The following is a 25,482-nucleotide window of genomic DNA, read 5'->3' as shown; positions in this document are numbered from 1 at the left end:
CACATAATCAGAAAAAATAAAAGTAAACTGTCTGCAAAACATGGTAGAGACATATAATATCAGTTGCCAGAAGTAATAAAAGAAATCCTCTTTCAGCAATTGCTTGACATAAATCTTTATGACATCGCACAAAAGATGAAGGTCCTGGAAACTTATTAAACTGCCATTAAAAGATTAATAAAAAAAAATTGCAAGTGACCTCCTTCACTACGATCAAAGACCAGATCGATATATAAAAAATGACATTAGAATACACTGCGCGTAACAAAATTAAGTGAAATGGAGAGATATAATTGACGGAATAAAAATAGTGGACAAAGCAAGAATCTGGACATAATTGCTAGCAGGGTTAGAAACCGATAACCACACAAAGCCATAATCATTATAGCCGCTAAAACAAACAAAAATTGACATATGTAATAAATATACGAGCATAAATAATAAAGGAAGCCCCAGAAGAAAAGAAACAGTGAACGATGGATGCCAAGTCATAAAAAAATCAAGCACTGCTACCATAGACCTCTACTTTGAGACACACGACTCCACTGGCTGAAGGAGAGATGCCACAATATTATCAAGACCAAGAATAATAGAGCATGAGAGGTTGTCTAGATGAGCCAATCTTATGCCAAAAACCCATCAAGACTCACTTAGACGGATAACTTCAGAATATGCCTAAAATTTGGATAGAAGGATAACCATGGTTACCAGGAGACCCGTCTCCCCCCTAAAAGTGGCGTCTCGGAGACTTTTCGCGTCTCCGGAGACCTCAAAAAAGGTTGGAGACTTCATGATGAAGTCTCCTGAAGTCTCCCCGTCTCCTAATCCAAAAAGTGAAGTCTCCCCGAAGTCTCCTGATAAAATATAATATTAAATAATTTTAGCCCTCATTTAAATGTTTTTAATGCAAAAATCTAAGGTACTATATGAATTCCGTAACAACTGCTTGGTGATGTACGTGACCTACAGGAACACGATACAAGTCTAAGACAACATATTGGAAGCTGTACAGGATTGCAGTAAAGATCCCAAATCACATAAATTTATGCGGCTGAGGAATTAGGGTGCAAAAATTGTTGTTAGTGCATTAGAAGATAGTATTACGTATGTTACAGAAATCTGATATGCAAATGCTTGATAATAGTATTATTCCTCATGAAAACCAAGCATCTATTTGCTGATAAGACTCAGCGATAACAGTGATAGACTAGAGGTTTTATGTATGTTAACATGAATGTATTTGGTCCCATATTTCTATTTTTTCAAGAGGATATCATGTTTCAGTTTGATGTATAAGTCGTATTTGTTATTCGTACCTGTTTATCTGCTGTTGGCAATATCCTAGTACCAATATAGGAATCTTTGTTAGTTGAATCTGTGTAACTGGAAAAAAAACACTATTACAAAATGATTTACTCCCTTTTAAACTAAGCAATCCTAACTCTTAGTTAGAAAATAGAAGTCCTAAGTGTGTCTCTATGCATGCATTGATGTTGAATAATTCAATAATTTTCACAAATTTTTTGTAGCAATGCCAATTTGTCAGGTTTTAAAATCTATTTCAGTAATGTACTTTTGTATCTGACCGCTTATTATTATTATAATCTTTGACAGTTCGACTCTATGAATCTATTTTAATTTTTAATGTGACAAGTTACAACACTAGTATTATTAATTTATTATTTACTTTAGTCTTTTAGTCTTACAGTATTACTATTTTGAAAATTTGAAATTTTGTATTTACTTTTAGTAATAGACTCTTTAAGTTTAAACTATTAAAATTTTATTTAAAAAAAAAAAAAAAATTGCCGTCTCCAAGTACCCCCGTCTCCTATTTGAAAAATTGCCGTACCGGTACCAGTACCAGTACCGGAGACCTCAAAGTCTCCCTGTCTCCCGGTGACCTTGAGGATAACTAACATTGTCTGATTCTAGAATCATCATGAGAGAAGGCAACGATCGGGTGTTTATCTTGGATATGTCATCTGATTTATTCATTACTAGCAACAATAATCTCAAGAAAATAAAACACAAACATCAGCGGCACAATATAAAACCTTGAAGTCTTAGACAAAGATTGATAATTGGAAGCTTGATAAAGGACAAAAACACCATATAAGTAAACAATTGAAAATATTCCACATCACTATCGAAAAGAAAAGTCAGTGATCATTTCCAGCATTAATATGAAGCCCTACTGCAAGAGATATGATATGAATATGCCTATTTTGAAGCATCGTTGACAAAAGAGACTTATATATCCTATGACAAACATAAGTACCTCATAAAAGAGAGACGACAATGAGAAACAAAACATTATCGGGAGTATTGGGTCACGATGAGAATATAATATGACATGAGTGTAGAAATTAGATATAACGGCAGGAAACAAATCATTACAAGATATATTTTAAAAGAAAAAACACCCCAATGTATCACCGTTTGTGGAAGATGACCCATGGAAATGCAATGATAAAGTCTACATATTTGTTTCAACAAGCGGAAGCCATTATTAGTATCTTCATTGAAGGAGCCATCAAATCCCATAGATGCTATCAAGAGAATTTTGATATATGCAAGGTCATGAAAAAAACATTGATTCATTCGTAAGGATACTACATTAATCACCAACATATCAAGAGGAACAAAAATAGGCAAAAACATGATCTCCATTAAAAACAAATCCACAAACAAGAAAGATCTCACATGTAGACAAACATATAATATCCTAATTGATGTTATCAAGCAAGCTTTGATACCATGTTAAAACTTGAGCCCAGAAATCAGTGATGATCAACAACGACAAGAAAAGAGCCCAAAACTGAAACAACAAACACCAGAAATATCTTGGGAAAACCCTTCGAGAGTGAAGTGAAAAACCCAGCCACACAACAAAAGATAATTTTATTGATAATAGTATTTAAGTGTACAATATCCTTTGGTAGCTATGAATATATAACAATAGGAGAGACTCTTCACATTATAACTGAAGGTCTCTTGAGATTCCCATAACTCCTATAGTTAATTATAACTCTTCGAATATTCATGCCTCAATGCATGTGAATGACACATGTCATTTACATTTAAAATTAAAAATTAAACTTAGTATGCTTTTCAGCTGAATGTAATAATAATGGTAATAACGTTCATAATTCCAGAGATAAAGATCTCTATCGCAGTTACCATCTTCAACACATTTGAGTCTAGAGTTTGAGAAACAAGCTTAGGGAGAATAGATTGTTGACGGGTTCGATATGTCCCAGTTTCTTATTTGAAAATCATTTCCAAAAGGTGTTATCTTGTTATGTCTTAGAGTCTTAAGCAATCTTTTAATTGTTGTTTATGTTTTAATATTTAAAACAATATTAGTTATGAAGAGGTATAATGCAAAATTGTATGAAGCTGGTTGTCTCCTATTTTGTTATATAAAGGAGAAACCGAGAGCGATAAAAAGCCATGTAAATTCGATATAAGAAATACTTTTAATAGTTACTATTGAAGGCTTGATACAAATTTTATACTTTTCCTTAGAGGTTTAAAGATGATAGAAGATCTGAAGTTTCTGCTTACAATAACTTGTTCGTGGAGATTTTTTAAAACTGTGTAGTTTTCTCTAGTTCATCTTTTTCTAAAATTATATAAGTTAGGTTATGAAGGATAATTTTGATTCGTCAAAACAGCTCTTTGTGCTCTTTGGCATTCGATTAGTTGGCTTTTGTAAGGTAGAATTAAAATCAACTATTCATTTGCAACGCCAAGTAATTAGAGTTGCAAGTAGGAAGGTGAAAGTTTGCTACTTTGTAGCCCTGGAAAAGGCACTGATCATAATCATTAAAAATACTTCCTTGAAGTTATATTTTAAATTAAGCAAGGTTACACAAGTATGTGTACCCAGACCCTTGGTACGCATATCCCATACCAGGTACTTGTCTGGGTACGTACCTTAGCCGAAAATGCTACGTCAGCTCACAAAATTTGTAATGAACCATTTTTGGAACATTAGAATTCATAACCTTAATGTGTATAATATTCTCCTTTTTCTCCCCAAATTACGATTGGTTCCCTCTTATTTCCCTTTATATTTCTCCTTCTTCTCATATATCCCTCCATATTATATTCCTCTATTTATATATAGTTTTCATTTCTAAGAGTCGCGTCTTTTTATAATATTAATTATATTATATTAATAATAATATATTGTAACATTAATTATTATTAATATATTAGTAATTGTAATATTAATATAATTATTATTAATAATAATTATATTGTAACATATATCATTTTATTAATATATCAACTGTATAAATTATATTATAATATTATAATATTTTATATTAATAGTGTTTCTATATTAAATCATATTTTAATCATTATAATTATTTATTATATTAGATTATTATTTAATTAATTTCATAATTCCATATTGCTATTATAATGTAAGGATATTATTATATAATATTACATATAAAATATTATTACTTTAATATTTTTATTAATATCACTTTATGTATAATACTTATTTATTATTTAATTTATATATTAGAGTGGGGACATCACAAAATTTCCCCCCCTTGCAAAACATTAGAAAAACTGCCACATAGATTAATATGTCTTTGCTTTAGTGTTTCATTTGCTATTCAGCTTTCTGTTTATCAAACTTAATTCAATATGTAATCAGTTTGAAACTTTGATACATTATTCATTAACAGTAAACTACTAAAATTTTCCTGATTTTCACTGTTCAAGTTAGAACTATAAGTTTGTCATTTGCAATATGTCGTTATAACTTATAAGATTTATGATCTTCTTGTTTATAGTTAAAGTTTGTCTTCTTTCTTATACATCTAATGTTTAAACATTCAACATCTATATTATGACTCATGACTCATATTTCAGATTTCTTGTTTTGAAAGTTCAATCTCATGACTCATGACTCGTATTTTCAGATTTCTATAAAATATCAAAGTTATATTTAATATCCGCATACCCCTCTCCCCTGTTTTGGAAAATAGTCGTACCCGACCCAAACCCAAATACCCCTGTACCTGTGCAACCTTGGTTTTAAGTTTTAGAAATAGGAGAGTGTAGAAGTAGTAGGAGAACTAAGGCTTTAGGTATTCATTTTAAGTATATGTGTCATACTAAGGGAACCTAAGGTTGAGAACCAGAATATAATCATAAATCCACTTAAGTTAAAAGGTACACCTGCCCAGGTCTTGTAGAGATTGAAGAGCACGGGACTCCTTCCTTGGAAAGGTTCTTGTTCGTTGTCCAAAACAATTGCTTGATCCAGTCATAGAAGAGGGCACATTCTGGTTTGACTGACATGAGGTGTTCAAATCCATTTATCTTTAAGGTGTTATGGGTTTTATTCAGGCAAGAGGAGAAAAACATTCATTCCTAGCAAAAGCCAATAAGGCTAAGCTGCTACAACTATGCATTTCTGTGGTGTGATTAACAATACAACTCAGCAAGATGTATTTAGTCATTTTATATTACAACATGCAATTACTTATTTTATATTATTGTTGCTTTTGGCTTGCAACTAGTCCAAGTGAGGGGTTATACATTTTCTTTCCTTAAAGTGTTCTAGATTTTGGGTAAAATTGAACCTTGATTCCATTTGATTGTCCCCTCTTGTTACTAGTTTTTCTTTTTATTACTTATTTGTCCATTTCATGTTCAATTTTATAATTTAGTTTAAACTTTTTTGGTTTCCCCTCTTGTTACTAGTAATTTTTTTTATTACTTATTAATCTATTTCATGTTCAATTTTAGAATTTTGTTTAAAACATTTTGTGTTGTTTGTGGTGAGCTAATCATAGTGTATAATTCCAAAAAAATAAAAAATTCTTCAACACACTGCTGTTGGTAATGTTTTTTCTTTTGTTTCTATTAGCTTTATTAAGGATTGATTGAATTACACAATGCCAATAGATCTATTGTTTCTCATTTTGTATTTTTCAGCAAAGCTACATCTCTCGATGGCACTTTTGCTCCTGCTTGGATCGGCTTTGGAAGTGCATTTGCAGCTAAAGATGAAAGTGATCAGGCATTGGCTGCTTTTAGAACATGTGCTCGATTATTTCCAGGGTAAGTTAAATAAAGCGCTTCATTTCTAAGGACATCTGCACTTTTATTAGTAGGTTGTAAATTTGGATTGCATGTTAGTTTATTGCAAAGGGTTTATTCAAGTGTTTTGAGCTACCTGGCAAGTGTGTCAAACAGTAATCTTTTATGAGAATAAGTACATACAAAGGGACCAAGCAAGAACACGAGAGAACTTGAAGGAGAGAAATACTTCATGTATGTATTCATGATAGAGTGATGGTTAGAAAAACAGCATAAGTCCTACTACCAGGGTTACACATACCCTCAACCTAGAAAGATTTAAGGGAACATTAAGTCATGTTTAATTATTTAATAATGTTAAGTAAAACCAAAATGGCTTAACTGAAATATCCCATCTGGCTATTCTTATGAGAACAATGAAAATCTCTTGTATGTTTCACAAATAAACCAAATAGCAATCGAGTTAAGGAAATGTGACTTTCATGCAAACATTTGGGATCTTATCTTACATGCACTGTAATTACTTAGATAAAAAAGGATAAGATTGTTCTGATCTACATTACCAACTGATTTTATTTGCAACAGTTGTAATTTAAGAATTGATGCTAATGTTAAGCTTTTAAGTACTGAGTTTCTCTATAACTGATCAGTGCAACTTCCAGCGAATCTGCTAAAAGTTTTGACTGATTAGACAAGAGCAGAAATAAAAATAATGAAGGCCAATTACACTTCTGCTCTTTCTTCAGAAAATAATATCTATCTTAGTTCTTGTTGTGAGGTTCTGTAACAACCGGTTTTTCCGGGTCTAATTTAACATTCAACATACTCAAAGAATACAGATATTACTTCGTTTCATAGGAAGATAGTTATTCAGAATCATGTGTATAAGATTTACCGTTAAAAAATCAGTTAAGCAAAATTTCTTAACGAAATACTTGAAATACCATTAAATGAAATTACTTCCGAAATTAATAATCACATACCTCGAAAAGCTGAGATTGAAAATCAACAAAGGATGCTTTTGCAACCATTCGGATTAGTCCACAAATACACTAACAATTTCATAAGTTGACTATCATCTAAAAACTGCTACCTCAAAAATCATTTGAAGATTACAACTAAATACCACTATAATTTGAATTAGGGCATCACATATCATTTACCCATTAGGGCACCAATTACCATCGGTTTATTTAGGGCTTCTGATACCACTTACCACTTAGGGCTTCTGCGACCACGAATTCAATTTAGGGCTTCCGCGACCACGGATTTTATCTAGGGTTTCCGCGACGATGAATTCTATTTAGGGCTTCCGCAACCACGGATTCAACTAGGGCTTTCGATACCACGGATTTAGTTAGGGCTTCCATTACCACTGTATCAATTAGGGCTTCGGATTTCTTTTCCTTCTGATTGTTTATTTGTGACAGTTTCTCAAGATTAGATAAATACTTATATTCAATATTCATTTATATGAAAGTAAAATGATGATAACAATGAAAAACTTCAATTTAATCTTCCCTTGTCGTAAATAAAAATGATAATACTTGTTTCCGATAAACAAATGATTTCATGGCTTATCTCTGTTTGACGCATATCTGACATCTTGAGAGAGGTGAAACATTGCCAGGGCTTTACCACCCAACCTCGAACCACAATATATATATCCCCACATGATCTCTAACGAGAAAGGCCCTCCCTACCCGGAATTGACAGGGAACATCTTACCATTCATTGGGCATCATGATATATAACATGCCATACGACTTGGCAGCAGGAGATCATCATAATAGGAATATGCATGAGCTATTATTAATTCATATTAAATGAAAAATGTCATAACTGATATTACTGGTTCTTATTGTTGATGAATCTTTCCTCACGCCCCCTCAACCTCATCAGACCTCCAAGCCCGTGATTTCCAGGTGCTTGTTTAATATTAATAAATTCACTCTTGCAAGGTATGAATGTTTGTAATACATTCTGAACTGAATTAGTTAATCACGGTTTTTCATTGCATATCTATATCTTTTACACATGTTTAATACTCTCTTATGAATAAAGAAACATTTATGGTTTAAGGCAGTTTTCCAAGAACTAGAATTCTTTTATTGACCACCCCAATTTAGTCGGCAATTATATTAATGAAAAAGAGACACATTGAACATTCTTGATTCAACAGTTGCATTAGAAAGAAAAACACGATTGGCCATTCTAAATTCAGCAACATTCTTACTTGTCTCCTACGCTTATATCTTCAACCAATTTTCAATATCTATATCCTTGGAAAAAACAAACTCTCAATACACACAGATACAACAGATGAACTCATATTATATCCAACTTGCAAACTAGAAAAGAACAACTCATTGCACTCACTAACCATCAACAGATCTTTAGATTGGTGTCTCCTCTGTGCCTAATCCGTTACATCTTATACCTATTCATAAAATTAAGACTCTACATTCTCAGAATTTCCTTGGTATTCTTAGTTGATCATTATTACTGTTTTTGTTTGTTGGAGATAGAACATTTCATAACACAATCTACAGATTTAAGACATGGTTTGATAAAGGTATAGTTTTACATTCAAAAGCATTTTTGAATTAAGTGATGGCAATTAGTAGTATCAGACAAATAAGATGAGAACATAAGTTTTATTACTTCCTATATCGGCTCTATCATAAGCATCAACTACTTTATTGGTAATCATGTAACAAGCTCTGTTGGCATTTTCTAATATGCTGAGCTCAAGGTAACTGCAGACTCTATTCTGTGCACACAACTCTTTCATTTTGTATCAACCCGATCCAGAAAAGACAAAGAAAAACATGAGTGAAAGAATTTAAAAACGAATTAGCACATCCTTACTTGACTACAGATTACTGTGCCCTGCTTTGTGATCTCTTCAAAATACTCGTTGTATCCCCTGCTCAGTGATGCGCAAGAATGATTTCTGTGTAAGCTCAGTGGTATGATATCGCGCTAAGCAGGATTAATGTTGCAGGTGATAACATTTTGCAGAATGGGCGACGAAACTTAGTAGAGGTTAAACGTATTTGCAGAATAAGGATTTGAGTTGGGTATAACAGAATACAAGGCGAATAGATAACTCGGGTTGCAAAATACTGAGTTTCTAAGACTATGGCGGAGCCAAGAACAAACGGTATAAAGTGGTGATCTCTGAAAACGACAAGGCAAGCATATAAAAAGATAATGAATGGCTCTTCAGCTTCTGCCATTACAAGACTCAAATGCGCTTTGAATTCCATCGAATGGAAAAAATGAATCGTTGGAACAAAGGTGAAAAAGTTTTATTAATATTATTATAATTCGAAAATTTATTAAAATCTTATAAGTACTTTTTAAAACATCATTCTATTAATTTATTAACATAAAAAGATGCCAAAATATTTTAATATAAAAATGCACATGTATAAACTATTATTAAAAAAAATAATACGACGAAAGATAATTTAAAATCTTTTAAGAATACGTTTATATTTAAACTTAATTAATTAAATTTAATTAATTATTAACAACTCATGCAGTTCCAGAGATGAGTCCTGTTACAAATCGCTTGGTCCTCTACCTGTTTGTCCAATGATGGTGATGCCCTGCCTAATTCTTTTCTGACAATGCTTCCACCCCTTCAACAAGCTCCTTGCAAGGAATTTCTCTGTAATTAAATTATAAATAATCATATTAGTTAACCTTTCGTCTTAATTCCATGAATTCACGATTAACGAATAACTAGCATGTCATCTTCACTTGAAATCATAACGACTATCTTACCATTTTGCCAGATTATATCAAATTAAACTACCAACTGACTTCATGTGAACTTCAACGTCTATATTTCAAGCTAGGTCAAAAATTGGGATGTAACAGGTTCTTACACGAGCTCCCCATTGCAAATGGGGCCCCCCTCTTTTGCTGGTAGGCTTAGGTGTTGAGGTAGATTTGGCAACAATCTGGATGCAAGAGGCTGTGTTTGAGTAGAAGTCCAAAATTTTGAAAAGATTTGGCACTAAGCTAAGCTGCAGAAGGGTATATTTGTTTTAGGCTTTGGGAAAATTGTCTAAGTGTCAAATGGGAGTAATTTTGCAAATTTGGCTATATAAAGGAGATGGAATAAAATAGAGGGTGATGTTAAAAGAAGAGGTAAATTTGGCTAAGTATAATTTTATTGGAGATGAGACTTGTTTTCCTACTTAGGAAAGTTTTACTTCATTTTTGAGTTGAGACATGATTTGCTTCCCATGTAAATTTTGTCCCATCTTGAGCTGAGATGATTTTCTACCCATGTAAATTGTGTTCCATGTTGAGCTGAGACATGATTTGCTACTCATGTAACTTTTGTCCCATCTTGGGCTGAGACATGATTCGCTCCCCATGTAAATTCCGTCTCATCTTAGAACCGAGCCTTCTCTTGCCTTTAATTTTGTGTCACATCTTGGGGTTGAGTCTCCTTTGGCCATCTACAAATTTTTTGTCTCATCTTAGGCCTTGGAGTTGAGAGCCAATCTTAGAACCATGAGCCTTGAATTTTTAAATGAGAAGTTGAGCCCAGAAGTTCGTTGCAAATGCGTGTGGCGTTCTTAAATAGCATTGGGCCCAACATTTTACACGAAACAACCTTGGAAAATAGTGTATGAACATGGGGATTCTAATTGACCATTAGAAGATAAACGTCTAATGCAATTAAACATTGCATTGGGCTTTGGATTAAATATTTCTAATGGTATTAATTGGGATAGACGTTAATTTCAAATTAAGATAAGACCCAATTTGCATCTATAAAAAAAATCGGCTAGATAGAGAATTCTAATTAGGGATTATATGGATTAACCGTGGCCCTTGATTTCAAATCAATTGGCCACTCTTTGTATTGGGGACTATTATAAAAGGCCAGGGCCTCCTCATTTGTAACTCATTAGTTTTAGGGTAGAGTAGGCAGGGTTATGTTGTACAATTGTTGCCAAAGTAGTACCAAAATTGTTTTCTATTCATTGTTGGTCTTCATGATGGATATATATTATCATTTTGGAGTATTGCATGGTTCTTTGCATCTCTCACTTAGATGCAAAGAAAAAGATTGTGGATGTTTACTTGATTGACTTGACAATTACGGGCCACTAGCCTCTTGATGGATTTAAGTGTGCCTAGTGTGGTAAGATGATGATTGAAAGCACTTAACTTCACTTGATATTAAATCTTTAGAAAGATGCTTTGGATGTAATCATTGTTCGGATTAACCACGAACATAAATAACAATTATATGCAAATATAACCAATATTACAAAATAATAAATCGCACAGAAGAGAACACAAGACACAAGGATTTAACTTGGCTCACACAATCCTTGGGCTACGTCCACTAACAACAAGTCCAATATTATTATTGATATCCAGTGATTCTCAATACCACTGCAAGAAGCTACAATATCATCATGCATTGTAAAATCCCTAACCCTAAGCCATTTTATATAAGCTTTTGCTGCTTACAAAATTAGGGCTAGAATAAGTCGTCCAATAGAAAAATAGAAGTCGACACCTTTTACAACAGTGAGTAATTTTTGGCTTTGAACCCCCCCGCAAGGGCGTTGCCCCCGAACCCACCATGTATTGCGATAGGGAGTGCACTGCCTTTCTTGGGACGATGCCCTCAAGGTGCTTGGGGTCGCCAATCCCCACCCTATTTTGGGATCAACCTATTGGCTGGAATTTACTCTAGCCTCCCCTAAATACATCTCTGATCTTCCTTCTCAGATGCTAAATGTAATAATTAGTGTACCGTGCATATCTGATGGTCTTTATATATTAGGTATGATTAACAAGAGTTTCAGGTTTCAACACATACCTGATATATATATCATAAAGCATTGCTTATTACTGATGCCTGACTATTCAAAGATATACACTTATTTATCCCTCTTATTTTGTAGACTGATACTGGTTTGTATCTTATTTTTCTATTCTTCTCCCTATACATATATAAAATTTCTGATTTCATTATATAAATTATAAATAAATATAGTATAATATTAAGATATAAATACATAATTATTATTTCTCTCTTTCTCTCTCTATATATATATGATATCACATATAATATATATGTCTGATTATATATATATATAACTTTATATATTTATACAGCCACATGATAGCCATTTATTTGTGTTAATATATATGACGACATATATACTGTTCCTTTGTTCCTAATAGATTTCATATATTATATCCTGTAGGTGTAGATAGTATTAGTTCATAGACAAGTTGTAGCATGCTAGTTTGGTGTCACATGATGTTTGCCGGCAATAAATATAATTTATTTCCTTTCTTCTCTCATCCTTGCGATGAATAAATATATTCTGTAACCTCTCTTCGAATAACAGATACATATAGTATTATTTCCTTTTATGAATTCCTCTCCTGTTTCCTATATTATTCTTCTCTAATCACGATCCTTTAACTCTTTCCTCCTATATAGAAGGACTACATAGGAAGAGACTTGTCTTTACAGGGTCATGTCTTATGTCGTAAGAGTTCACACCTTTTGGAAACTAATCTATAATCAAATATTAGTTATCAATTTATTCATGCCTTGGCCACGCCATTTGGGAATGTTTCTTTGACAGCAGTACTATTTATTTGACTTCAATCGTATCTTTTCTTTGCTGACTCAGCACCAGAGATAGCTGCCTCATATAATGAAATAGACAATTATGCACATGAACACAAAAATACAATGATTTACCTGTGGGAGAAAACCATGGCAAAATAATTGCTTTTATATAAATTTGTTCTTTTACAAAGATTTGTTGGCTATGACTTACTAGAAGCTCCAACCCTTATGCTTATAAGCACCGACTCACTGGAAGCTCCTAACTCTCACACTTAATAGATTCCAACCTACTGGAAGCACCAATCCCCACTGCTTGTCTTTGCGAACACCAATCTACTGCACACAAACTGATTCTCTACCTTGAAATTGTTGCTTTCTTCAACCGATGATGAACTATTTGAAACACTCTTTTATTTGTTTCTTTATTTTTCTCCTTTCTAATTTGCATCGGCATACTTTTCATTAACATATATGTTACATTTTTATTTGCACATTCTTTATGTATATATATACCTCTTCTATATCTGTATATATTTATCTTTTTATATCTTCACATGAACTGCTATGCCCTCTTCTTACTCTTTCTTATCTTCACACATTCTTTTCAACTTTTATCTGTCCATATACTCCACACTCATATATATATATATATATATATATGTTAAAATCTGATTTTATATATGTTTTACTCGTCCTTATTTTCATTCACGGCTCCGCACACAATTTTTTAACATTTCAAAACATATCTATACTCGTTTTATTTCACATATATCTGGCTTCTTAACTCTTTTACACTCATTTAAAAAAAAAAATGTATTCTCCTTTTATATATAAGAGAAGATGTCTCTTTGAGATGAGGTAACTCTTCATAAGTTTATTCTTCTATTTATTATAATATTAATTTAATCGTACTCTTTGCTTGAATCATTTTGTTTGCAAAGTCATAAACTTAATTCCTCCGACGTGATTGCTTTGATTTGTGATAAATGTTTATATTCTTTGCTAAATTGAGGCCTGACACACCGCTTACTTTCTAGCTTCAGTTGTAGTGTGATCTTTGATGGTATCCATTAGGCTTTTATGAGATTCGTTTTATACTTGAGTATATTTTAAAACATAAATCAATTGTTTTCCAAATCGTTGCTTGGACCGCTCGCTTGACTATCATTTGTTTGGTTTATATATATAGCTGATTCTGAACCTCCTGACTCTAATTATTATTGTTGTGAGTAGACGGCTGATTAAACTCGTCGTTGGATTGTTTATCACTGCCCGTCATTTATTCACTGCAGACATATCACATATATCGCCGCTGCCTTTGACTCTTATCAATATTGTGGCTAAGATGTATTGTGGTTTGTATCTTCATGTTGCCGTGTAATCTCCAATGCACCTTTCTATTTTTTTAAATGCTGACTGACGTGGCAAGTATCCTTTCTGACTTGTTGTTTCTTGTCTATGCCCGAGATATACTCTGTCATGTATAATTGCACACATATCTCTGCAATCTGATATGGTTGATCCCTTGTATTACGTGGCTGCTGGTATACTGTTCTTGTAAACTCCAAGATTCATTGCTGACTGCATATTATTATACTGTCGGTTCTTTTCAAAGAAGAATTTGTCTTTTAATTATTCCTAGGTTTGTCTTAATCAAACTTTGTTATCACAGATTTATTGTTTTGTCTCCCAATGTTGCTGCTCCTTTTTTCTTTACTCGATATTTGTTTGTTTCTCTTTGTCCTCTTAAATTGTGTGGCAAACATGGTGATGACCCCGTCAATCACTGAAGTCTTTATGTTATCGGGCCCTCCTTCTAAATGAAATGCTGAAGGATTATCGCTGCATATGTATGTGCTAGCCGTCTCATTCTTTGACGTGGACTTTGTGCTGGATGTGCATACGTTTCAATATTCTGAGGAGGTTGCCGTAAGTCTTTCCTTAGTCGTATCGATGCTTGACATATCTTCTGACTTGGACATCTGTTAATGACTCAGCATATGATTCAAGCCATTCTCTATAGCCGACGACACCTGCTATCACACATTTTATATCTCTTTGATTGGTTATCTTTTCTAATCATACGTATCACACATTTTATATCTCTCTGATTGGTTAACTTTTCTAATCATACGTCTAACACTCTTAAGATTACCATTGCAGCATACATCTTGTCTTATTATTGTTGCATAGTCACTTATATCGATTCTATAGTTACATGTGATGACCATCACAAATGCTTTATATTAAATATATCCATCATATTTGTATTGACTTCATCTCTAATGGTTTTGTCAAATATTATGTCTGGTTGTAATGCATATGGTATAGCTTCTGTTGTCCACGATATTAAACTTCTTGTCATTCTTGTTTTCTTGTCAACCAATTCGGCATATGTTTCTTTCATGATAATTTAGTAACGCATTTCACTTTGTGAGTATCACTTTCTTTATTATACTATTGGATGCCCTGAAACTTATCACATGTCTCAGCTTACTTGTAGTTTCATGTTCATACCTTTGATATTGATGATTGTTGTACTAATAATCTTATCCTTGCTAATGAAGTCCTTTGACATCAATGACAATTGTTCCATCATGCAATCCATTGAGTCTTTGTTGGTAGCAATCCCATTGTCTTTATGCTCTAACATATTGTGGCTTTAGTTGCGCTTTGATTCTATATTATTGTAATCGAGGACACAGAGATATCCATGATTTTCATCAAATAAATAAGAAGTAAAGTCCTTATAAAGGGCTATAGGTACTGAAGGCAACCCGCATTATGAATGTGGAATAAATAAAAGGAAAATACTAAAGGAAAATAAAAAATTAATATAGTCTACGTTGGCATGACTTAGTCTCCTTAGGAAAAATAGACCCCAATTACCTTAGTGCATGTAAAGAAAGATCAAATGAACTTATCTCGTCCAAAAGGATCCTTAACAAGTGACAAAACAACTAAGTAATTCACTAGAGTGTGAGAACACTATAAATTTAATAAACACGTCTAGGGCATATTCTAGGAAAAAACAAAGTCATATGACTAAATGCTAGGTGGTCTTTACCATATAATATTTAACCTAACATGGAGAAATCAAATATTGCAACATGGAAAGGAAGACACTGGGGAGATTTTTGATCTCTAGATTGGAAGAAGCACCAGAAACAGTAAGTATGAAGAATGCTTGGTGAAGTGGAAGTGGAGGCTTGAAGAGGACTCATTTTTTATTTCAAGGCTAGTTACATCTCTTGGTTTCCCCCTAGCCATTGGAAAATGAGTGACTCTCTTTTCAATCAACCTAGGTTTTTAATATTGGATTGTCCTAGGGTGTAAGAGCAATCTTGCACCACCCAAAAGTAATAAAATAATTAATAGTTTCTTTAATGTTCATCTTATTTAGTTTAGTTAGTTTCTATATTTGACTTTTGTTTACGTTTGCTTCATTTAGAAACATCATAATGTAAGTGTCTATATATGTTAACTCTGATTTAATTGTTGAATATACAATTGCCATTACATAGTATAGGAGCGGGTAAATGGGGTTTTCTGCAATTTGGCAAATTTTTTAAATACAAACTCGTAGCCTCTACTTATCTGGATTTTTTCCCCAGAAATTTGTGTCTCGCTTTTCTGTGAAACGAAGTCATTAGAGGTTGTCTGTTGAGAAATTTGAAGATATTTCTTGAAGAATTTTATGGGGCCCATCTATGGTTTTTTAGAGAGACGGTTCTTCCTAATTTTTTCAAAGCTCATTTTTCCTCCAAGAAAAATTGTGTTAATGGAATGTTTTTCCTGGTTGAGGCTTTTTCTCCTTTTATGGCCATGCCATTTTTTCTGCGCTATGTACAGTTTTGTTGGTTTTCTATGCATAGGTCGCATTCTTCTGAGTTTTCCTGTCCATTCACAACCTCTCACAACCTCTGACAGTGCAATCTGTGGCGCTTCAACTGGCTGCATTTTTCTTAAGCAGACCTGCAACCTCTATGGACTTGTTTTTTGTGGTCGCAACTTCTCTAGTCCTTGTTTTTGTTTTCTTGAGCTAAGTTGCCGATTCTGATTCGGGTATCGGTTCGGGTTCTCGATTTGGGTTCGAAATTCATTTAATTTTTTGGGGGTTGGGTTTGGATTCGGTTTGAGTTCGTCTGTAAAAGAAAAAATACACACACACACACACACACACACACACACACACATATATATATATGCAACAAATAAGTTCATGCACCACTATGCTAATTTTAAAACAACATAGCAAAATACACCGCCATATCAATGTTTCAGTTCGAAAACAATAATGTCAACATTAATAATCAGCCATCACGATCAAATATCATCAAAAACTATTGAGCAAATCATCATTCTGCTGTTGCAAATTAGAATCACAAAAGATAATGCTGTAGACCGGTTTAAGGCCAATGTTATGATTGTGCCATATTGTAAGCTTCATACATTAATTGCCATACTCAATTCAAAGACAGCAGCTTTGAATCAGACTGGATGAAGCTAAGAAAGCAGGCTTTGGATCCATATTTAACCACAGTAAAGATCTCTTTAAATTTTGTTCAATCCATAGTTTTCTATACATGTTAGCCTATATGCACACTATACATTCCATAATAGATCCCTGTCACTTTTATACATCTTGATTTGTAATGTCCCCTTCTCCGTGCTAGACCTAATGGCACCTTTTTGGTCTATCTTTCCATCCGGATAGACTAATGACATTTGTTTTAAGGATGCCAGCTAGTCATAGGGATCTATTAGGTTTCGTTGGTGGAGATATTTAAGTTGTAACTCCTAAGGTTAAGCCACTTTATTTTATAAAGTCGATTTATAAAGGACTTTATCATTTAAAGTCACTTTATGACAAAAAATGACTTAAGTGACTAAAAGACAAAATAGGCTTTAATCCCACATTGCCTAGTTATTCGTATCTTCCCTCACTTTGAGGTTATAAAAGCAAGCATCTGCTTTGGGATTATCACCATGAATATATATCAGCTTATTAAATATGAAATTGATTGCTTTGATGTGACTAGACACTAAACTCTTGAGGACGAAACCCCTTGGGAGAGGAAAGAGGAGTTGGACGTAGCCTCGACAACTTATTGGGAATTGTAACTCAGGATCAAGGGCAATGATTGGCAGCTAGATCACAGCTGAAGGTCGGTTCTCAGCAGTAAGTATTCCATGCGTATACCTTAGAAGGAGATTATTGTTGATTACTAGAGGCCGCAAATTTATATTATCAGACACTACATAGAACTGGAGTAGGGAAATCATACCATCCGTGAGTTCTGAAAACATCCAGGGTCAGTTGGCAAGATGGATCACGTGATTTCAATAGGGCTGTAGGAGGTATTTAAGGCTTTAAAAAAATGACAGTGAGATGCTAGCCGAGCACAAGGCAATTCATGTTGGAGTGGTGGAAGTGAATCAATGGTAGAAATAACTGGCAGAGTTGGTAGCAGGGGAACAGTATTTTGAGTTCAAAATGGTGAATGGTCTTATCACCCACGCCAACATCCGAGTACCAAGCACGCGGCAGGGGCAGCATGGCTAACCACATAGGCTTCCACATTGCGGGTGTGTTGTAGGCAAGCATTTATGGGAAGGTAGACATCCTTGAGGGGCCACAGTTGGTTGCTGTAGATACTCCATGACAGTGAGCAATCGTTGGATGCAGAAGTGACCAGACCTAGTCACGCAACAGTCATCTCCCACTTCACGACAAACACCAGGTTTTACCAAACTACTGTATATTGTTGGTTGCATTTAACTTGCTAGGGTAGTTCAGGGAATTGAAGTCATTTGGCTTAGCATGATAAATTTGTACTTATGCATAAATTCCAATAGTGGTTTTGCACTCTGCCATAATGTGAGGCTGAACATATTATCATTTCTATTAGCAAGTTAATTCTGGATTGTGTATTACTTTTGCTAATAATCAATGAGATAATAGTACAGTAGTATCAATATTTTTATGAGGGTTGCATACCAACTGTTTGTCGAAATTTCATTAGTCTGAACTTAATTACTTTGCCAAACCAAGTGTGGTTTCTTACATGATTCTTCTCAAGTAACATCTAATTCAAATTAAATATGATTAGTAATTTGAGTTTAGTCATGTGCTTGAGTCTAATTCTGAGTCTAATTTGGCAATAAAAGCTTTTTAAAAAAGTAAACAAAAAAGTGTTTTTTGACCAAATTCTTTGAAATTCTATCTGGGTTGTTATGCTAGAATCCAAAGTCGCTCAAAAGTCATCTGAATTCTGCCAGGGTTCCTTTGAGAAAATTCCCAACGAAATTCGGTCTTTGTGGCAGACTTTTGATAGAATTTGACAAGGACCAGACTTTTGAGAGAATTGAACCAGGAATTCCTAGGTTCAGGAGAGAATTTGGTAACTTAGTTCTTGAGTCATCATATTTAGAACATGTGCGACCCTTTGCTTGAGGTGTTTTGCAATTTGTGGCCATTTTGTGATCTGGCATCAGCTTTCTGAGTTTTTGCGAGAAATAAATTACTCGAGAGTTTTTCTAATTTCTACCTATAAAACAAAAATTAGTGGTGGTTTTTAATAAATTTTTCCTTCAAAAATTTTGGTGAGGTTTTTTAATTTTTTCCTAAAAAACTATTGTGGTTTTTATATGATTTTAAATTTTTTTCCACAATATTCATTTTTTAGAAGGGTTTTATTGCTTCCTCTTAAAACGAAGTTTATAAGCTGATCCATGTGTTGGATTTTGTGCCATCTACTTGTTGATGTTTTAGTGTTTGGGTTTTGATTGATTTATTTCAAAAATCTTGTGGATTTGATCTATTATTTTACAAAAAAATCGCTTGTTTTCTTCTATTTCTTGTTAAAAATTGTTCCTAGGTTTTGATTTTTCCTCAATTTTTTTTTACTGTTTTTTTGGTGATCTCAATATCACATTGATGGTTTTAGGATTTTTTCCACAAAAATCATGGTTACTTGGTGTTTGTTTTGGGTCATAGTGCTTATCTGTAAAAGGGTTTGGCAACATCTCTCAAAATCATGGTTTTAGTTACAAAAGCTATTCTTGGTGTTTCTAGCTATAGGAAGGGGCAAGTTTTGTTCACCCACCATTAGGTTGAATGAATTTTGGTTATCTTGGTCATTTCCAGAAGTTTTGTGGAATCAGGGAGGGTCTCACTAGCAGGCTCATTTTGTAGAGCATTCTGAAGATAAGGGGGCGGCCTTCTATGCATTTGTGACAAAAAGGTCTTTAGATTATCTCTTCTATAGGGTTGTTAGAACAGCAACCAGTAAGGGTGGGTATTAAATAATGTCTCTTTAATGGTCATCTTAGTTGTTTTAGTTGGTTCATTTAGTTTTTATTTTTGCCTTCTGTTTAGGTTTGTTTCTTTTGAAAACATCATAATATAATCGCCTAAATATTGTGACTCCATTTTCATTGTTGAATTTCTGACTTTTTTTTTTTCTTTTTTCTTTTTCTTTTAGAAACATCATAATTTACTTGCCTATATATTTTAACTCAGCTATCATTGTTGACTTTACAATCACCATTACAAAATGTATATTTTTTTACTTCTCTTTTTCATTTGTTGGGTTTCACTCACAATTGTATCTGTCACCTTGTGGTTGGATATGCCTTTTCTACATCGACTCTACGATGTTCCATCCTTGGGAAACCATATTAAGTTCTAGATGCACCAATAGGCGTAGTAAGATGAGAACTGGTTTCACTGATCAAGTCTTTTTTTAGAATGTTCCATCCCTATGTTTGTCGAGGCACATGTTTCACTTGATGTTGAGCCATGAATCATGTTATAGCTAACTGAGATCATTCCTATGATTAGGAGTTGCAGTATAATCTCTTTTAATGATCTTTTAGAATGTAGCAAAGAATGTAGGAAAAGGATGGTAGATAGTTTAATACAGGCACTGTACTGCAATATCAGCTAAATTTTTTTATTTGCAGAGAGTGTCCCATTTGGAATCAAATGGCTGTAGCCTAGCATGTTGTGAATCCCACAATGGCAGATTGTAATATTTCTGTAACTGACAAGTAATAAATATCATGTTGCTTTTTATCTTGTCTGATCAAGTTGTGTTGTGCGATTGTTCATTTGGTTGCATGGTTGGATTTTTTTCATTGTACCCTTTGGCCATGACTACACTGACTTGTAACAAAGTAGGTTAATAAAAAGAAACTTCTGACATTGTGTTTTGGAAAATGCTCTTTTGCCAAAACCTTTTGGAGTTAGATATAAGCTGAATTTGAATACCTGCTTAATATCCCATTTCTTGGTGAGGACTATCATCAAGGATATTTGGACGGCAAGGGAAAATTGTGAATAGTTTATATATAGAGTTCCTATGGAATTTAAGATGCAAGGGCAGCTTTCACGGGGAGCCTTCATCTCTCATGTTAGGAGAATCGAGAAATTTCAAGGAACAGCTTTCCCTTCAATATAAAGATCAAATTTATATGCAAATATGTTGAGTCATTGCTTCTTGGAGGACATGCTTAGATATAAGCCTCCGTGATCTATTCAGGGAGAGATTCTGTTTTAACTATATTCTTAGTTGAAGGCAAATATTTGTGTGAAAAAGCTATATAATATTCATTTCTGAAAATAACTTATAATAAGATTGTTGCAAGTGCTGCATTAACATTTTTTGAACTTTTTAATTGTATAATTTTAACTTCAGGTAGGCATTCTCTTTTTGTCATGTTAAATGCCACTACTATAGACATCAACTTTTAGATTACTTATGAATTTTGTGGTTTCCTACATTTTTTGCTCTACTTGTGTCCTAATTGCGATAAAGTATGTGGATATGTTTTGATCTAATGCAGGTGTCATTTGCCAACACTATATATTGGACTGGAGTACATGCGCACACACAACTTTAAACTTGCCGAACAGGTTTCCAGTTTTGAACATGTTATTTTTTGTATCTTTTTACCAAAAACCATTTTGTTTGATGTTTTTAAATAAATATGTCTCGTAATGAGAAGAAACAATGGTCCTTTTTAAGGGAAAAAGATTAAACACAATTTCCTGTTTTTGTGTGGACTGATAAAACTACTAAAGATACGAGAGTCCCGGACATTTTTGATTTCAACCTTGTGTTCTTCCATGCATGGTTGTTTATTGATAAAGCTCATTTATATTAGAGTTACATTCAGTATCTTAATAGCAGGCTTTCGTGAGGTCATTATGATATTATTAAATGTATATTAATTTATGTACAATGTTGTGTAAGAAGTAGATTAAAGTAATATCTGTTATTTTACAAGCTATAATTTATCTAATAATCAGGTTAATCAGATATAATTTATCTAATAATCAGGTTAATCAGATAAGTGTGCTTATGCATTTCCTTTTGTTTTGCATCAAGGAAATCACTTAGCTTATATTCTCTTTTGAGAGGGATAGTTCTTTTGCATGAATGATAACAATGCTTCTTTCCCTTGCCAAATGGAAACTACAGCTAAGGCTCAAAATTTCCAATGAAGCCTTAAGAGGCATGAGTGGTGCACATGCCACTAGGATAACAGATGGCAAATTTATTCCTGTTGGGTGGATATTTTGCAATCGATAGTTTTGTTAAATCCAATCGCAAAATAGGTAGACCAGCCACAACATATGAGGCAAAGTCTCTCTTACTTCAAAGGGAAGGCTCCCCTTTCTCACCGTTCCTTGGATCAATTCAAGCTAAGCAAGAAGTTGAGAGATTTTGTTAGGGGTGTTACCAATATTCTTTCCTCTTATCTTTCAGGAAAGAATCCAGTAACTCGCATGGGCAAGATGAAATCTCTAACTACACTTCTAGCTAATAGTTGGAAACGGTGATACTGATAAACTAACACCAACTCATTGGCTGATTGAAAGTGTACTGGTTTGGCTCCAAGTTCTATTTTAATCTATTCTATAAGAATAACCTCTACCAATTGGGCGCGAAGACTTCCAGAAGTAGGGAATTCTAACTATTTTTGTGAATTGAGACAACAATACAAGCTACAATTAAAGCTTCGAGTTTATGTATCACCACAATCACTCCTAGTCGAAGCTTTGGCTTTGATTGTTTGTTAATTCGTTATGCTTTATTATTAAACATACAATAACAACATGAATCAAAGATAACATATGCAAATTACTGTTAGAGTAAATAATTAATTTACTAATTATTTATTCTATTTACTTAAGTTTACTTAGGTAAATGCATTTATTTATTAGTTGTAGTCTAGGAGTTAGTTATAAGTTGTTGACAATACGGGAGGTTGTTCTCTCCTAAGTCATACTTATCCTCTTACATTGTTCGAGGACTTTCCACCTCAAGTGGATGTATGCTTAGTTGTCACACTTATCTCCTAGCATCTTCTAGCTTGTTCTAGAAGATTCCTGGAGCTCTTTATATTCAGGCTCCCTCATTGTATTTCATATCACTTTTCATTGTTGTAAATACATTTTCATTGTGTTTCAATATCTTGTGGTCTCTCATGTCCGTTTAGGGTTTTTCCCTTTCTCCTCGCTCTTCTCTCTTTAGCTTCTCTTTGACAAGTTTTCGCATGCAAGTGATCTTGGGCGTCTTCGGAGTTGGCTTTCATCAACTCCAACATGGTATCAGAGCTTTCTTGTTGCTGCTTCGTTGAAGGATTTTTGAAGCCATGATTTAGTGTCACAAACCCTAGTTTGTTTGTGCATTTTTTCTTCAAATCAGGGGATCAGCGATTTTTCGGAGCACTTTCAGCTCAAATGGACACTGCCATTGGATCCGGAAGGTCGTTTGCAGTCAGGATTCATATAAAACTTTTCGTTTTTGGAGACAGAGCTCAGGGAGGCAAATTTTTTAGCCCTACAGGCTGCCGTACGGATTGTACGAACATTTTTGGTGACTTTTTTTAAAAAAAACAAATTTATTTTTACGCGCCGCCAGCTACTTGCGCACTGCTTGCCAACCATTGCAGCCGGCTGAGCCACCGACAAGCAGTCCGACCCGACCGCCGCCAGCGGCGCCACCGAGTCCCTCTGCCTCTGCGTCCTGCTGCTCTTGCACCGCCGGAGAACTCCGCCCACTTGCCATTCCAGGTCTGCTCCGACTCAGCTGCCGTGTGGACAATCTGACTAGTCATCGAGGGGTACAGTTAGCAGGTAGAGCCACAGTGCTTGTGACATGTGGCAGGTTTGCTACGTGGCCCCTGCCACGTCATCTGCTTGGCCACGTGGCACTTTTTTTTGCGGCGACGGTCAAATTTTTTCTAGTGAAATGCTGATGTTAGCATGATGTCAGTGCCGCATCATCATCCTTGCTTGCAATCCGAAAGAAGTGTCGGAAAGTTGGTTCCAAGATGGAGACATTGGTGCAGTTATTTTTAGATTTTGATGTATTTCTTTTGCCCGTTTTTTCAGTCAAAGTCCGAAGTTCTTTTTTTGACTTTGGCAAGCATATCTTTTGCATCCCATGCCCGTTTTTTGAAAACTTTATATTTTTGGAAAGCTGGTTCTATCACCTTTTCAGAAATGTGGTCATTTTTCTTAGTTTTTGGCTCATGCTCTTTCTATCATAATTTTGGCGTTTTTGCTATATGGTGGATATTTTGAGTGTTTTAGGCCCAAGGATCGTTTTCCTGGTATGGTTTCCTTTGTTTTAGGCTGTACTTTGTTTTGTTGCAGCTTGTTTTCAGTTTTGATCATTGTAGCTATCATTTTGAAGCACTTTTTTGTATCGCACTGAGATAAAGTGCCACTTTTGCATTCTGGGGGTCATGAACGTTGTTTTGAGTTAGTTGTACTTGCACTATTTTCATAAAGCACCATGGGGGGGATAGTTGTTTGCTGTTTTAGGCATTCTCCCTTTGTCAAGTGAGTGTCCCTTCCACGACATTAGCCCCATGTAGAGTCAGTTTGACCGTGTCTTTATAGGTGTCTGTATCTCTTTCCCTCTCTCGTCGTTCTTGGTTCGTCTGCAAGAGACTTTGGCCCACCTTCTTAGTTGCCTGTCATCACACCCCATCTACATTAAGGGGGGGTTATGCTGTTGTTCTAATGCATCCATGGTTCGATGGTTCGTTAGTGTGAGCTATGTATTCAGTGGTTGATCCTATATACAAGGCGATTGCAGTGGCTGGCTACCTATGCATTTCGGTGAGATGGATCATCTACCATATAGACATTCGTGCCTTCTTCTTCCATGGAGGTTCTTCAGATCAGCAGTTTGGCAGATTTGCGCCTTCTTCATACTTCAGTGATGTTCTTCATGATCACTCCTTGTTCCTGTTTTAGGGGACATTTTTCCTAGTTGGAGGCTTCTTTAGTTCTTCACTAGGTTCTTACCTCTTTTTGGGGGAGGGTTTTTCCCACGTGGTTTTCTCTCTTTCCCTGTTTTCAGAGGTTGCATTTTGTTGCATTGTACATGGGTACCTAACATGGCCTCGTTGTCGGGACCCATTCTGCATTCATCCTAGTTTTGTGAGCTTAAGGCATTTCCTTAAGTTGCACTTAAGGGGGGTTGTTAGAGTAAATAATTAATTTATTAATTATTTATTCTATTTACTTAAGCTTACTTAGGTAAATGCATTTATTTATTAGTTGTAGTCTAGGAGTTAGCTATAAGTTGTTGACAATATGGGAGGTTGTTCTCTCCTAAGTCATACTTATCCTCTCACATTGTTCGAGGACTTTCCACCTCAAGTGGATGTATGCTTAGTTGTCACACTTATCTCCTAGCATCTTCTAGCTTGTTCTAGAAGATTCTTGGAGCTCTTTATATTCGGGCTCC

At 34.4% G+C, this 25,482-nt stretch overlaps 1 protein-coding gene across 2 annotated transcripts in view; it reads left to right on the top strand.

Moving 5' to 3' along the window:
• The window catches only part of APC6 (anaphase promoting complex 6), a 169,758-nt gene that overhangs the window by 99,302 nt on the left and 44,974 nt on the right, over nt 1–25,482 (top strand). Inside the window, exons 10-11 of one of the 2 annotated variants that reach the window (XM_089806963.1) lie at nt 5,971–6,096; nt 21,557–21,626. In XM_089806963.1, the coding sequence (XP_089663089.1) occupies nt 5,971–6,096; nt 21,557–21,626 (196 nt within the window). The remainder of the gene's footprint in view (nt 1–5,970; nt 6,097–21,556; nt 21,627–25,482) is intronic. The other variant, XM_089806964.1, reaches the window with a different exon arrangement.

Source organism: Cupressus sempervirens, chromosome 10 (assembly GCF_028749045.1).
Source record: "Cupressus sempervirens isolate cs-2001-9-10 chromosome 10, ASM2874904v1, whole genome shotgun sequence".
In the NCBI taxonomy this organism is placed as follows: Eukaryota; Viridiplantae; Streptophyta; class Pinopsida; order Cupressales; family Cupressaceae; genus Cupressus; species Cupressus sempervirens.
This window is presented reverse-complemented; position numbering and strand designations above follow the sequence as displayed.